This window comes from Crocuta crocuta, unplaced genomic scaffold, assembly GCF_008692635.1.
Source record: "Crocuta crocuta isolate KB4526 unplaced genomic scaffold, BGI_CrCroc_1.0 scaffold181, whole genome shotgun sequence".
Taxonomy (NCBI): Eukaryota; Metazoa; Chordata; class Mammalia; order Carnivora; family Hyaenidae; genus Crocuta; species Crocuta crocuta.
Genome location: NW_027527952.1, coordinates 493231 through 510008, shown reverse-complemented (window position 1 = coordinate 510008; position 16778 = coordinate 493231). Strand labels below are relative to the sequence as shown.

At 34.9% G+C, this 16778-nt stretch overlaps 1 protein-coding gene across 2 annotated transcripts in view; it reads right to left on the bottom strand.

Annotated features, from left to right (window-relative positions):
* ITGA1 (integrin subunit alpha 1) overlaps positions 1–16778 on the bottom strand; it is a 156780-nt gene that overhangs the window by 85041 nt on the left and 54961 nt on the right. For both annotated transcript variants that reach the window (XM_077752498.1, XM_077752499.1), the window contains 4 exons: positions 4314–4426; positions 1587–1675; positions 1369–1480; positions 625–752 (listed from right to left, as the gene is read on the bottom strand). In XM_077752498.1, the coding sequence (XP_077608624.1) occupies positions 625–752; positions 1369–1480; positions 1587–1675; positions 4314–4426 (442 nt within the window). The remainder of the gene's footprint in view (positions 1–624; positions 753–1368; positions 1481–1586; positions 1676–4313; positions 4427–16778) is intronic.

Sequence of the window (16778 nt, the reverse complement as noted above, 5' to 3'; positions counted from 1 at the left end):
TTTATTAAACCCAAACTCAGTGTCTAAAGTGGGAGAACCATGTGAGAAATTTCACTTCATTTAATGGCAATAAAGGAGATGTGTTTAGAAATAGATACTCATGGGGAGAAATTAAAAACAAAACAAAACAAAACAATCTGAAGTAACTGTAGCTAAAGTATGGAGCATTTGTATTTTGCTTAAGAAATTATTAAATATGAGTAAAAATGGTCTTTAAGTGATATTCTGTATCACTTACTAATTTACTTGTATGATATAAGAGAGGGGATTATGTGATGCATTATTTGGGATGTCAGATTAGTTTCCACAAATTCTGAAGTCTTGTTAGGATATTACTAAAGGTGGCTACACTTACTTTATAAGTAAGAATTCAATTATGATTTATAAGGAATGTTTTTAAAGAGCATCAGAAATGGCAGCTTTCATAATATGTTCTGTTTAGAAAATAACAGGGACTGCCAGTAATGTCCTTTTCATTAGGAGAAAAAACAGGGATACAGAATATAAAATTCATCCTGAATATTAGCTTTGCTGATTAACTTTTGTTCAGAATAGTTTGTTTTATTAAAAATATATGCATTTTTATCTTTAGAGCAACAGAAATCAAAATACATAGTCACATACCTGTGTCTGTTTAGGACCAATATCCATTCTTTTAAGAAGGTCATTTAAAAAAGCTGTAACACTCTCCCAGGGATAAATACTGTTGGAGCCGTCCAGCACTATGACTATATCCAGTTGAGTGCTGCATTCTGCAATAAAAAGAGTCAATTGTGCAAATTTGGAGTTTATCTTTTTAGATAGTATTAAAGTGTATGAAGTGTTTTCATGGCTGAAATAGGCTCATTTTAAAAGATAAGCTGGTAGTCTACATGGTGGACACATTGCTTTTATAATCACAAAAAGTGGCTTTACAAAAATAAAGTTAATAAATATCACTGCATTCAGTAGCAATTGGTTTGGGATTCTTATCAAGTAAAACACATCTCTACTGAATTGTAATTAACATTGTATGAATTATCTTTAGAGATTTTCTCAGTATGAATTTTATGTAACTGTTCTCATTCTGTGTATATTTCAAATGAGATTACTTTCTTCAAAGAGACTCATTCTTTAAATAAAAACAATGTGACAGCTTTAGCTATGATGTTTAAACAAGACTTTCTTAAAGGTTATTTACACTAATTTCAAATCCAAAAATAGCAGTGGGGTTTGGTTATATATTGGCAAAGCAAACATTTACCTAAATTGGTAATGCTAGTAGCTGAGAAAATACTTCAAGCTTTTTGGTATGCTCCTGTGTATATATATGTCTCATTCATTGCTTACACTTTTCAAACATGTAGGAACATTGCATAAAATCTGTACCTTGTACAGGAGCAATGGAGTTCACGACTTGAAATGTGGAGCTGACATCAGAACAGATTCCAGTTGTGTAATGCAAATGTCCACATCTATAGGCATACAAGGGCCCACATGCCTTTTAAAAAATTAAAAACCATAAGATTAAAATTTACATAACAGATTTTATAAAAACTTAAAATGACAGCATTCTTGGCTCGTTAACTAACTCTTTGCTTTCTTACCAGAAACCCTCCATTTGGGTTGGTGACTAAAGTTGATCCAAATGTCATGTTCTCCTTTACTTCCGTGACATTGGGAATTGACGTATTAACTAAAAATAGAAACAAACTTTTATGAGGGCGGAAAACAAAGTAAAATTAAGTGCCTTCCTTCTCGTTAAGACATTCTATTTGCTTTCCTCGTATCATAGCACATTCTTCTTTTGATTCAACTAAATAGTCTTCAAAGTATTATTAAGTAATATAATGAAAAATCTAAGGCTGAAAACCTGGCTCATGTCCCAGAAATGTTGTCTGGATAACTCTCTGAAATACTTTTGCTGAACTGTAAAAGAATGCAGAGCTATTGGGGCAATGAGAAAATGTGGGACAGCCTTTCACACATTTTTGCTAATTAAAACAAATAGAATACTTAATCTTATAATATTGTAGATACATAAAGTAAACTTACACACTTACCTTGTGTGTTATATCTGTATGTTATAGATGGCCAATGATCTAGCATAATTTCTGATAAGAAGAGGGAAAATGGGTAGGAGAGCAGAAAAAAACCCACCAATATAAATTTTGAACATCGATTTCACCATCATGGGGACATCATGAAGTTTACAAAGAAAACTAGAGCAAGAAGGAGTCGTGGTCAGGAAGTTTGGATAAAAGAAACACAATGAAGGGATGCCTTTGACATTCCAGATGGGAATGTTGGGTCTTGAAGCAGGCCAACTTGACAAAAGTGGCAAGAAGTTCCACTTATTCATATTGAAAAAAAAAGAAAGAAAAAAGAAAAAAGATTGGACGGGGAAATACAAGTTTTCTAAACTCTGTTTAGCAGAGTGCTGAAATATTTGAAAGTGGCAAAACTCAGGTTCAAGAAAGATTTAACTTACTCTTCATGCCTCTAAATTTTTCCTTCCTTAAGACCATGCAGATTTAAAGTGAGGAATGGAAGCAGAGATTCCTGAATGGTCACACTGTCTTCCTAAAGTGAGTATTGGTGTTTGTTCCAGAGTTTAGTCCGGTTTGCCTTGAAAGCACCCAGAACTGGACTATTATCTACACCGGTCTTGAATAATCTGGATTGAGTTTTTTATACTAGAGTTGATCCAAGATGAGCATTCTTGGGATATTAGAGACTATAGCATCCACTGCTGTTGATGCAGCTAAAATCTCCATGCTAATGTTAAAACTCTGTTACAGTTTTTGGTAGTGAAGGAATAGAGTAGCTCCTATTAGAACAAGTCTTTTGCAAATAACTCTAGGAAAAGGAGAAAAAAATAAACAACCATCTGAAGGCACTAGAAAGCAACAAAAGGTAGAGAGAAAGTCTATACTTGTAAGAAGAGTTTAGCACTGGGTGAGTTCCATTTATGTGCTTGTTTTCCCCCAAGAGAAGGCCCTAGCCATGGCTACACCTAAAGTGGTTGTCAAAGTCTTACTGTTTTGAATGAACAGAGGACAGAAATTGGGGTAATGACAGCAGCTGCAAAGGGAAGGAGTATATCTTGGAAAGTAGAGCCACAAAAAGAGAGTTCTAACATACACACGTAGGTTCTGTCCAAATATCTGAAGCACTTGAAATGTATATATGCAGAGTAAACTTCAAACACCTCAGCTACAATTAGAGGAACTGAATAGAGATTTTAACTGCTTTGCTTTCCATTTCAGTCTGGAAATTGAGTTCAGCCAAGTAAATTGTCTGCTAAAACAAAAAGTTAAGACTATTCAAAGGCAAGTAACAGATCTAGAATCTCTACACTTAAAACGCAAAAGTATAATCCAGGATACAATCTGAAAATACTAAACATAAGGGGAAAAAAAAGGAAAATGTGACTCAATCCCAAGAGAAAGGTAATAAATGAAAAGTGATGTTGAGATATTCCAGATGTTGTAATTATCAGGCAAGGATATTAAAGCAGCTATTATAACTATGTTCAAAAATGTAAAGGAAAAATGTTCACGATAAACAGGAACTTGAAAAAAAGAGACCTGAAAATAGAATATTTGAAATAAACCTTTAAAGTATGTTTTTTTAAAAAAATATATATTTAATACTGTATAGAACACTGATTGAATTCTAAGTCTTGGATAATTCTAGTAGGAATATTCTAGTATGTTCTAATTATAGTGATATTTCTTTCAAATATATCCATTTCTACATAAATTTACCTTGTGGTATCCTCTTTAAAAGAATTTGTGTATTACAATTCCTCCTCTGCTATTTTCTTTTCTTTTTTAAAAAAATTTTAATGTTTATTTTTGAGAGAGAGAGAGGACAGAGAGTGGGTGGGAGAGGGGAAGAGAGAGGGAGACACAGAATCTGAAGCATACTCCAGGCTCTGAGCTGTCAGCACAGAGCCTGATTTGGGGCTCGAACCCACAAACCGGGAGATCATGACCTGAGCCGAAGTCGAACACTTAACCGACAGCTACCCAGACGTCCCCGCTATTTTCTTTAAAAAAAAACAAAAACAAAAACAAAAAAAAACAGCTAAATTTTGTGAGAGCAATGTAATCAGTGAGGTTCTTTTATTTCTAAATGTATGGATATCTTATCATGAATTTCTAAATCAAATGTAGGGCAGATAGAATCAAAATGTCATTTTATGTGACTTTGATAAGAACTAAAGATCATTTATAGATTCTTCTCATATTTTCTTGACTTAAAAATATTTTTAATGAGAACACTGAGTATAATTTAGGATTGGACTTTAACATTTTGACTTTACATACCTGGTAGATCCAACTTTATGCAATTTGTTGATTCGTTTCTCCTAACTGGACACTTATAGACATCTCCAGTTCTGTTTTTGGGTTGACCAGCTAACGGAGAACCAACAAGTACCCTGGAAGTTAAGTAACTCAATTAACATTTTTGAACAAAGAAAATATTTTATTTATTTCATGACTAGTTCAAAGGCAATGATAGTAGTTCTCATAGACATAATTAGATCGTTACCCTCTGTAGGTAATGCAATGTTATTGAAAATAAGCTGAGTTTCTTCTCCAAATTGAAGATTGATTTGAATTAAAAATAAAAAAATACATAGAAGAGAAATCTTAGAATATTTTAATTATTGTGTTATATATCAATTTATTATATTTTTTATTTGGGGACTGAAATAATAATTGTTAGTTAAGTCTGCTGCTATATCAGTTTACAAAACACACATGGAAGCATAAGTGACTGTTTCCTATGAAGCACTGATAATTTCATAGAGACATTAGCAAATATAAATATCTGATTATCATAAGATTTAATATTAGTATGTACTAATTTGTAAGCACTTAGCAAATAAGGATAGTTATGAGACCCAGGTTAAAATCACTTACTGTTTTCTTAGACAGAATTATAAAATAACTTTACTAATAATTAATGAAAAAATGTAATCATGATTTATTTTAGTCCTAGGAAGCCATTTAACAAGGTCTCCTATGATATCTTCAGAAATAGGATGAATGAATGTGGTTGAGTGTTAAGGTACTTGGGTGGATTCACAGCTGCTGATTCACTGCTGGCGGAAAAGTTATACACAAAGATGCTGATTACTGCAAACCAAAGGACTTTAATTATGTACATAAGACTGTGCGTGGGATTGTCTTAGTGTATATCTTTATTTATGACTTTTGTAAGGATACAAAAAGCATAAAGGTGCGCATCAAGGAAATCAATATACCTATTTGGACAATCAGAAGTGTCACAACATTCTGGAACAAGAAACTTAACAAACTAGTTAAAGTTTAATAAAAACCTATGTAAATAACTTTACTTAACTACATCAGTACAGGATGTGGGCAATGTAATTTGATAGGATTTCATGTAAAAAAGACGTGGGGGATTTGTTGATAGCAAGTAAGCATGAGCCAACAGTGTATTTCAGTACCAAAAAATGCTAATGTGACCTTAGACTGCATTGCTAGAAATAGATGCCCTGGTCAAGGAGAGTGATCACCCCTCTGTGCTCTGCATTGTCAGACCATGTCTGTAATCTCCAAATTAAGAGGGACATAGGCACAACGGAATGTATTTAGGAGACTATGACTCAGATGGTTAAGAGCTTGGTAATTTTGTCAGACCAGAGATACTTGAAGGAAAGTTGGGATGTTTACCATACAAAAAAAATATCCGAAGCAGAGTTGAGAGGTTCTACCAACTAAATGAAGGTACTTAGGGAGTTTATATTTTAAAAAATATATAAATATTTGAAACTCTGTCATATTGAAAGGGATGGGATTTATTTTGTGTAAATCCTTTGGGTAATTAGTATTAATAGAAATGTTTTATAACAATTGCAAATACTGAATTGTTGAACAGACTCCCTAAAACATAGTTATGATGTAATGCCTTTGTAAAGCCATTTTTTATATGCATAAATAGCCATAAAGATGTTTAAACCTTTTAATGCATAATTCTTATTTCTGGAAATCTATCCTTAAAAAATGGCCTAAATTAAGGGAAAAACGGGTAATGCATAAAAATAATGCTCATAGTGTTATATATATGAAAGATTAAAAGAAACATGGTCAACAGCAAGAACTAATTATTGTGGAGACATTCTATAGAACATTGCAGTCATAAAAAGCAATAGTTAATAAGACTGCATGGTAGTATTAAAATATTTATGATCCAATTCAAAGTAAAACTCTATCCAATTTAGCGAAAACCTATGACAATTCAAAGTGAAAGATACGAAATTATATTCAATGTATTCATCATAATAGCAATGATAATTATAGCTAGCATTTATTAAATTTATACCTTACGCCAGCTATTGTTCTAAGTGCTTTCCATATACTAAATAACTTAATCCTTTCTGTTAAATATAGCATGAACTTTGGAGCCAGACTTCACAAATTCAAATCATGGTTTTATCATTTCCCTGGTTATATATTTAGGACAAATCATTTACCCTCTGTGCCTTAGTTTCTTCATCTGTAAAATGGAAATAATAAAGTAGTGACCTCACAGGATCATCACAAAAACTGAATGAGTTAATGTATATAAAATTTAATTTTTGGTATACACTATTTAAATGCTGGTTGTTTTGTTATTTTATTATTATTATATGATTATGTCTTTTTCGGCTGACAGAACTACTCAGTCTATGTAAAACATAGATTAGGGGTGTCTGGTAACTCAGTCAATCAAGCATCTGACTCCTGATTTTGCCTCAGGTAATGATCTCACAGTTTGTGGGTTCGATCCCAGTGCTGGGCTCTGTACTGACAGTGCAGGTCCAGCTTGGGATTCTCTCTCTCCCTCTCTCTCCGTGCCTTCCTCACTTGCATTCTCTCTCTCAAAATAAATAAGTAAATAAACTTTAAAAAATATATATAGATTAAAAGGGAGTTCATCAAAAGCCAAATTACATTAAGGCAGTTATGGTTAGTGTTCCATCTCTAATATTTTCAAAGCTTTTTATAACATGATTGATTAAATTAGTTTTAGAGTTAAAACAATTTGAAGAAAAGTAGTAAGCCTACTATTTGGAAAGTATCAAAGTTGAGGATAGATAGATTGATCAATGTTTATTAAGAACATTCTACAGGCCCAACATTTACATCAGGCCCCGGGGATATGAAATGGATAAAACACAATGATTTTTAGGTTGTTTAAAACTTAGGGGGTAAGCAAAACCAGAAATGGATTATTATAATGAACAGGTCAGAACTTGGTGCAACTTCAGCAAGGTCGTAGAAGCAAGGAGAAACAGCTCCTTTGATAAGTTCAAATAGCTCAGAGTAGCTGGAGTAGAAGTTGAGCCTGTCAAGCTAAGCAGAGTCCAGATCATGAATGTTCTGATAATCTGGTTTAAGAATTTTAGATTTATTATATGAAGGGGAGAGTTGGGACCCATTAATGCTTTTAAAGAGGGGTGTGATATGATTAACTGCTTTATGTAGCTTGTTTGCTGGCAGTGCCATGAATACATTTTTGGGAAAAGGTGCAAATTGGACTCAGAGAGCGAAGGTAGGGGTTTCTCGACCCAAATGAGAAAGGGGGATCTGAATTTAGGAAGTGGAGAGGAAGGGAGAACCAATTCTACAAACAGACTACAAGCTGTCTTAGTTTGGGTTTCCCCAAAAGCAGACCCTCGACAGGGACTTTGGTGCAGGTAGATTTGGGGGAGGCAATTCCAAGCATGAACAAATGTGTTGATAGGGAAAATGATAGAGGGAAGGAAGAAAGGCCAATAGAGTGCATTGATAATGGGTTACTTCTGTAGGCTTCTGGGCTCAGTCTTGCTTGGGACCACCTCAGAAACTACATGGAACACATATGAGCATGCTATGAGCATTGTTCAGGTGCTTAGAGTAAATACTATCACCTTTGGAGAGTACAGAGTGAGAAGAGAGCTGAAGGAAAAAATTGCACTTAAGATTTTAATGAGCAGAGGAAGAAAACTAGTAGCAGTCTCCAGAGAAGGACAGAGATAATCGGGAAACAGTCGTATCACAAAAGCCAAAGAAGGAAGAATATAAAGTATGGGAGCTATGAGTGTAGAACAGACGTCATTTCAAGAAGTTTGCTAAAAATGAGGGATATGGGCCATATCAATATGCGTGGGCTTCTTTTTTGCAGGCAAACCATTAAGGGTTTGAAGTGAATTTAAATTTATTATGGGAGGCATCTTGATATGGATAACTGATGTAGAGAAAGAACTAGTAACAAGAGAAAGGCTAATATTACAGAAGAGAAAATAGAGCCCCTGAGCTGGTAGAAAGCATGGATCCAGAAGGACAAATTTGTCTTAGAAATGAGGAAAGGTCACTGATTCCTTAGGCAGGGATCTAGGTGGCCCAGTATCCAGAGGTTTGTAATTGTGTAGATTGCTTGGAAGTTTTTGCACTTTGCAATGTGACATTGTCCTTCACTGCCCTTCACTAATGCAGAATCTGTTTTCCCTCTTGTTGGGACTGAGACTTAGTTGATAAATAGAAGGGAGCTGAAATGACACTGTGACTCCAGAGGCATGAGTAATGTATAGAATTGTCTAATGAATACATTGTACACCTGAAGCTAATGGAACATTGTATGTCAACCATACTTCAATAATTTTAAAAAATGCATTACAGATTCCACTTTGTTTTGGAAATCTAAGACCACACACTGTGAGGAAGCCCAGTCTAGCCTAATGGAGGAGGAGAGGCCACATGGAAGAGAAGCAATGTTTGAGCTGACAGCACGGACTGCCAGGGATGTGTTAAACCATCTTGGACCCTCCAGCCTCAGGTGAGGTACCAGATAAGCATTCATGCAGTTCCCACCTCTACAATGCTCAAAATCTTGAGAAACAGTAAAAATTATTGCTTTAACTCACTAACTTTTGAGATGATTTGTTATGTAGCAAGAGCTAAGTGAAACAGGAAGGGAGGATAAAGTTTTAATCTCAGGCCCCTTCCTTCCTTCCTTCCTTCCTCCCTCCCTCCCTTCCTTGGGAATCTCATGAAATTTAGGGACAGAGGTAGTAGGGTGGTGGGCCTGTGAAGAGTAATGAAGATTTACACTGCCAAGGCATACATAGGCCAGTCAGGCAGCCCCCCAGGCCAAGATGAGGTCAGGGATGTTTGGAAGTTATTTCCATCATCCAAATAGAGCAACTTATTAGTGTGTAGAGGAGTGCTGACTAGAAAATGTTTAGAAAATGTATCATTAACTGGAGAAAATCTAGGATAATTGATGAAAAGTGAGTCCTTTGTAAAAATTTTTTAAAGTTTACTTATCTTTGAGAGAGAGGGAGGGAGAGAGAGAGTTCGTGCATGCACAAGCTGGGGAGGAGCAGAGAGAGAGGGAGAGAGAGAATGTCAAGTTGTCAGCACAGAGTGTGACACAGGGCTCAGACCCACAGACCATGAGATCATGACCAGAGTGGAAATCAAGAGTGGGACGCATAACTGACTGAGCTTCCCAGGTGCCTTAGTGAAAAGTGAGTTCTGAACAGCATGTTAATAATAAAGCTACTGTGGACTCTAAACAGGAGAGAGCTCATGGATAGCTCAGGCAAAAAGGTGGAGACAGAAGCGTGATGGCTTAAAATGAAGGTGATGAGGAAGTATAGGTGGTTGGAACACAGTGTAAAGCTTCTGCATAAACTGGAGCAGAGAGGCTGAGAGTGGTAAGCAGGAGACTTTAAAAATAAGGATCTGTAGTTTACATTTCATTTCTGAGGCAATAGAAAGCTCCTAGAGTGTGGTGGTCACTGGAAATAGCAACTGGAACCATGTCCTATTGTGCATTCTGGATAAGCAAGCACTGACTAGTGAGGGCTCAAAAGTGGTTGTGTAGAAGGTCAGGATTCAGACAGGGGGTGTGAAAGCTGGGATGCAGTGTGAAGAATGGGTTAACATGAAGACAATATACAAGTTTGTGTGTTTTCCTAGGAGCTGTTTGTTCTGACATGAAGCTTTCAGCTCTATTTACTACTTAATCCTAAATTAAGTCTCACTTTTCCCAAGCTGCATAAAAATAACAAGATCCTAGAGAAGTACCCGCATAGTGTTTATGAAATTTCAGGAATCTCCAGCCTTCTCAATTCCCATTACCTTGTTTTATTTTTTTCTCACATACTTATCACATTCTGATGTACCTGTTTATTGTTTATGATTTATGTTTTGCTTCTTCCTTCCCCAACAGAAAACAAACTTCACAGCAGCAGGAACTGTCATCTTATTCTGTTCACTGATACACCCTTAATGCCTCTAACAGTTCCAGAAACAAAATAGCACTCAAAACGTATTTACTAAGTGAACAAATAAGAATGAATCAAAAGATCTATGAATCTGAATAAGGCAGACCTGGCAATTTACAATTCATGTTAACAGGCTAAGAGGTCCTAATTGTGAAGTCTTCTCCATTTTACAGGTTGAGTATTTTGCTTAGGCAGAATGCCATAGATGCCTTTGTGTGACACAGGGGGCATTTCTACAGGTCAAGGTTCTAGAGAATCCTTGTTGTTACACAACAGAATTGGCTGAAAGTCAGAAGGCTGGTGTTCCACATTCTGGCCCTGACACATACTTCCTATATTAAACCTCTGGCAGTTCGTTCTCAGAGTACCAGTTTCCTGTCTAGAAAATGAGGATGGTAATGATGATGTCTGTTCAAACCCACAGGGTCAATGTGAAGACTCAAAGCACATTGTGTCATGAACTATGGATATTGTTATTTTAAATTTTAATGCAAATTTGCTTTAGCTCATTATATTTTATTTCTATTAGATTTTTGCTTTTTCCATGGCAAATGCATTTCCATTGCAATGATTTGTGTGCAGAGTAAGAGGGTTAAAATTAAAGAATGTTCTGGATCTCATTCCTGATCTCTAGAGAAACACCTGATAAATTCAGAGATTATCAAAGTGTGGGAAATAATTCTCTCTACACTCACTCTATAATGACTATTTCTCATTCACTCATCCTAAAAGTTCATTCTATATTCTACTCTTCTCCATGAAAAAGACCCAATCATAATAAAATTTAGTAACCTGAGAAATGTTTGCTATTCATACAGCCATTTTGTCATTATGATCATTATTTTATTTATTTGAAGAGCAGCTGATCTGTGACTTCTCTGCTCCATATTTATGCTTTTTCCTTTGTAAAAGATAGTTTTCTAGAGATTGTTGTCTCATATTTACATTATTTCATGAATACTCCTTTCACCTAACTCTTTTTTGATGTCCAAGCCAAAGNTTTTTTTTTTTTTTTTTTTTTTAATGAATGGAGTGTTTGGTCATCTTAAAGAATGAAGTTATATAGTGGACCCATTATCTGCAGTGCTTTCAGTCATGAAAGGTAGAGGGGTGGAAATGGGGTGAGCCAAAGAAATGACAAGTTTAGCAAGGAGGAAAATTCAACTTCAAAAGATTTTATAAACAATGCAAAATAAATATTATATTAAAATTGTAAGAGAAAATGTGATAGAACCTTTAAAAAGTCTTTTTATCCCAAGCCTGAATAGGCTTTACTAAAACATATATACATTGGAAACAACATCAATCACATGAGTTCACTAGTAAACCTTACCTGGCATAAGGAAAAGGCATGAAACAAACATATTTTGATGTATATGGATGGAGGATTGGCATGAAAGCCTACTTTGACAGACAGGCCCACTGAAGTCACTGAAACTCCCAAGAGTGGTTGCTGGGACAACAGTTAAAAGGGCTGATGCAAATAAAAGGAATGAAGCAAAGGAGCCACAGGTGGAAAGCCCTGAGACCCAACATCTCGTATGTTTCCATTTGGCAGAAACTTTGCCATACTGGTGATTACCACTAAATCTGGAAAGCTTGTGCAATGCGGAACACATTTAAGTTTCTTCTCTTCAAAGAAAATTATTAAACTAATTGTGTCCTTTGTGAATTTTTCTGAACCACACTGCAATTACTTGGATGTTTCAGCTCATGCTAACCATAATGAACAACGGCTGATCTTAATCAGAGGTATAACATGTTCTACTGCTGAGAAAATATGTGGTTTTCTGAGCCAAAGATATAAAGTAAATTACACTTCACAGTCAACTTCTGAAAGGTAAAGGGAACATAAGGCTGCCTGTCCTGTTAACTGTTAATTCTTTCCAAAGAATTAAAGTAATGCTTTCAAATGCACAGACTGCACTTATAATGGACAAACAAGTACTACTTCTTTAGGCATACTTCAGCCGAGATGTAATATGGGTCAGGGTGATTTTTAAAAATATCTGAGGTTTATGGGCTTCCAAAACTTGAGTAGTAAATATGATTTATGAAGGTGCCCACCTCTGGAGAAAAACTGAATAACAAAACTCATGTTCTCCCAAATATGACATTTACTCCATAGTCCATTTCTTAAAGTAAGTGTGCATCCTGTCTGATTTTATAAACACTTACAGAATATCCAAAGATGTTTCTAAAGTTTATTTTACATTACCAATGCCTGGATCTCTTTAGAATAATAGGCTGCTATGATGCCATCCTTAAAGGTTTAGACATTAAGATTTTTGTAGTTTGCTTACTTTTAAATTCAGTTGGCCACACTGCTTTCGTTACTCTGATTTTTCATACCTTTTTTATAAGATCATTGTAAACATGGAATGTCAAAATGGAATAAAATTATGTGACACCCTTATACATTCAAATGCTCACAAACTCTCACATGTATATTATATATTTAAAGTCTAAAACTGCAAACATAGTTATTATCAGCACTTACTTTTTAATATAATTCTAATAAAGAAAAAAGTACCAGACTAGGAATGGAGAGGCAGGAGTTCTATTTTCAGTTCTGGCCCTGAGTAGTTACATTTCCCTATGGAAGTCACTTACAAAAAAACAAAAACAAATCCTGTATTGAAGTTTGGTTGACATATTAAAAGTTGTACGTACTTAATGTATACAACTTAATGAGTTTGGAGACATGTGTACACCTGTAAAACCATTACCACATAACATAACCATCTATGACATAAACATATCCATCACCTCCAAGAGTTTCCTCCAACCCTCTTTTGTTATTATCATTATTATTATATATGATAATGAACACTTAACCTGAGGTCTACCTTCTTAGCCAATTTTTAAGTATATAATACAGTACTGTTAACTACAGGCACTATGTTATACAGTTAATCTCTAGTATTAATTCATCTTGCATAGCTAAAACTTTGTGCCCTTTGACTAATACTTCTTTGTTTCCCCCCACCCCCAAGCTCCTGGTAGCCACCATTCTACACTCTGATTCTAGGAGTTTGACAATTTTAGATTCCTCATGTAAATGAGATTATATAGTATTTGTCCTGTGTCTGGTTTATCTCACTGAGCATAATCTTCTCCAGGTTGTCTCAAATGGTAGGATTTCCTTCTTTTTTTTTTAAGGCTGAGTAATATTCAGTTGTATGTATGTGACACATTTAAAAAAATCTATTCAAATCTATTCATCCATCAGTGGACATTTAGATTGCTTTCAAGTCTTGGTTACTGTAAATAATGTTGCAACGAACATGGGAGTGCAGATATTTCTTCAAGATCATGATTCCATTTATTTTGTATGTTTATCCAGACAGCTGGATCATAGAGTGGTTCTATTTTTAATTTTCTGAGGAGGCTCTATACTATTTTCCATAGTGGCTGTACCAACTTACATTCCCACCAACAGTGCACAAATATTCCCTTTTCCCCACATCCTGCCAACACTTATCTTTTGTATTTTTGATAATAGTCATAAAAGAACTATTTTTAACATTATTTTTGCATGTGTGTGTGTTTGTTCTTTCATTAATGATAACAGGAAGTTACACTAGATTCAGTTGTTCAGCCAACAAATGATCATTGAATGTATATGACGTTTAAGGCCCTGTGCTAGATGCTGGGTGATGCACAGAGTTGTAAGAGGGAAACAAAACCAGTCCTTCCTCTCTAAACATTTCCTGTAATATATTAACTTATCCCTCTTATCTGTATCCCATTTCAGGTTTCCAACTACATAGACATTACTCAAGCCATTTGAAACCATACTTACCAAGTTCCTGATAAAACTTATTTTCCTTTCCTGTACATTTGTCTCTGAATGACTACCCATTTTCCAATCATCCTGTGTAGAGATTTTGGAATATGTTTGACTCCTCCTACACCATCAATGGACATTTCCAAACTTCCACCAGGCTTTGATGGTTCATCTAAATTTATCTTGGATACATTTTTGTTTCCTTTCAGTTCTCTCTAACCTAGCTTGGGATCTCTTCTCTTAAGCACCAGATTGCTATTCTTGCTTGTCTATTCTTGCTTGCCCCAGCTTTCAGGCTCTTCCTTCCCGAATCCAATTTCTTAAAAATAATTTTATGTGAGTTTCTAAACTAAGTTTCACAAATGGTTCTCAATGCCTACACTTAGGTCCAAGCTTCTTTGTCTGGCTTCTAAGGTCTACCATTACCCTTTCCCCTCTACCCTCCCAATGTCAGTTCTTTTTGCTTAGCAACACACTCACTTCTCAAATCTATGTCCCTACTTATGTGGCTTCCCAGATTGGAGTGACATTGCTTCTTCTCTTACTAAAAGTTAACTCATCTTTCAGGATTCAGCTCAAGAACCAAAAATCACTTCCTCCTTATTTTAACTCCCATTGAATTTATAATCTTTATTATACTGATGAGCACTATTCTTTATTTCTAATTATTTAACATGAGCCCTCTACTAGGTTATAAGCCTCTGTATTTGTCTTATATCTCCTATACAATGCAGCATAAGTTAGACACATGGGATGCATTACATAAATCCTTGTTGTTCAGTTGGTCCACATTTAAGCCATGGCTAAAGAAAAACTCTAAATAACCCACCAAAAACATTTGTACACAGAAAAGTAGGCTGTATTTCATGAGGAAAGCAAAATGTATAAGGCACAATCTCTAACCAGAAAAAGTTAATACATTACTATTAACATTAACTCACATGTGTGTACAGAATTCTGAATGTTTGTCTAAAATTCAATTCAGTGTAGACTCATTCAGACAGACCATTAGCAACATCTTCCCCCCCACCCCAATCCTATTTTCCTATCTACTCTGTGCCCTCTTGTTTCTTTCCAAATGTTGGCCTGGTTGTCTTCCTTTACTCATCTACACATTCACCTTCTTTAAAGACAGAGTGACTTTGGAAAGGAAATTCATCATGACATCAGGTCTCCATTCAGGCCTGATTTCTCATTTTCCTCTTTCTTTACCTTCCAGGTGTCTTGAAAGAATTACAGAATTCAGAAGGCAGGAAACGGGCAATAGGATGGGCTTATAATAAGGGACAGAAAGAAATTAAAGAGATCAAATGGGTGTACATGGCTCCTGGGGAGAAATATAAACCTTTTATTACTCTACTAACACTCACTCAGATAATTAACGACTGCTGAAATCAAATTGCCCTAAAATCAGGGAGCATGGACTACATGACAGAGGAAGCTTAAGGGATACCCTCACATCAGAACAGGGAAATCAGGCTTTCATAAAATAGGTTAAAAACATTTGACTCTCCCTTAAGTTCATTTTAAGTAAGTTATTTAAGTCTTTAAGGCTTGTTATTTGTTATATTTCTCTTTAAAATTTATGTTACTAATAGTGATTACTGAAAAATAACTTTCATATATATTTTATGTAAAAGTTAAGCTTTTTAAAGAAAAATACATACTGAGTTTCGGTTTATGATAGCTTATGCACAAGGAGAAGCTTGGCCCATTCACATTAATCTCTGAGAGGCAGAGCTCCCGGAATTGTAGGCACAATGCCTAAAAGAATAAAATTGGTGTCTAGAACGATGACTTTACCTATTTAACCTTAGCTGGGGTTGGGGGTGGGGTGGTAAGTGAGAGTACAGGATGGAAGGACAGAGAACATAAAACTCATACTCTATTATTAGATTTCTCACCTAAGATATTTGTAAAGAGAGTAGAGAGTGACATACTACCACAAATTTTAGTCTGTACCTAGGATATAATATCTGTGCATAGAAAATGTGAGAACTCAACTTCTTACTATTGATTATTTTGGGGGGATTATGATCAAATTAATTAAGTGTAAAAGATAAAGTGAAATATCAAAAATCCATATCTTTTTATTTGTGAAATATAGTAGAGTGATAGATTGCTGTTTTCCTAGGAGATATAAATCCCTTTTTGTTTATTCTTTTAGTTACTAGAATAATTTAATTACTTTAAGTTAGTAAACTGAAGCAAAGTTTAACAAATTCTTGTTCTTTTTTCCTACAAGTTCCAATAAAAAAAGGTGCACTAAAAGTTATGTTAAGAATAAAGTAAAAGAGTTTTAATATTAATTTTGTGTAATTTCTAAAAAGTTAAATGTGGTTTAAAAGTCATACCTACAGTGAGATGAACTATTATCAAAGGGTTTAAAAGTGTATAAAAGAAATTCAGTAAGGTTCATTATAAACCATAAACCAAACTCAGTAGGTCAGTAAGTCACCAAAAATATTAGCCCAATAATATTTTGTGATAATAACCCTTTTGATTTCATTGGGATCTCATCTGCCTCCCAATACTTCCAGCTGAATTTCAGCTACTCTACAATGAGAACAATTGAAGAATTCTTATCAGAATAACAATTACAGAACAATGACTATTTTGGACAAGGACCTTCTTTGAGGTCAACACAGACTTTACCAGAAATCACTACTGTTTCCTTTAATACTGCCAAGGAAATTTTCTTTTTTTTTTTTTTTTTTT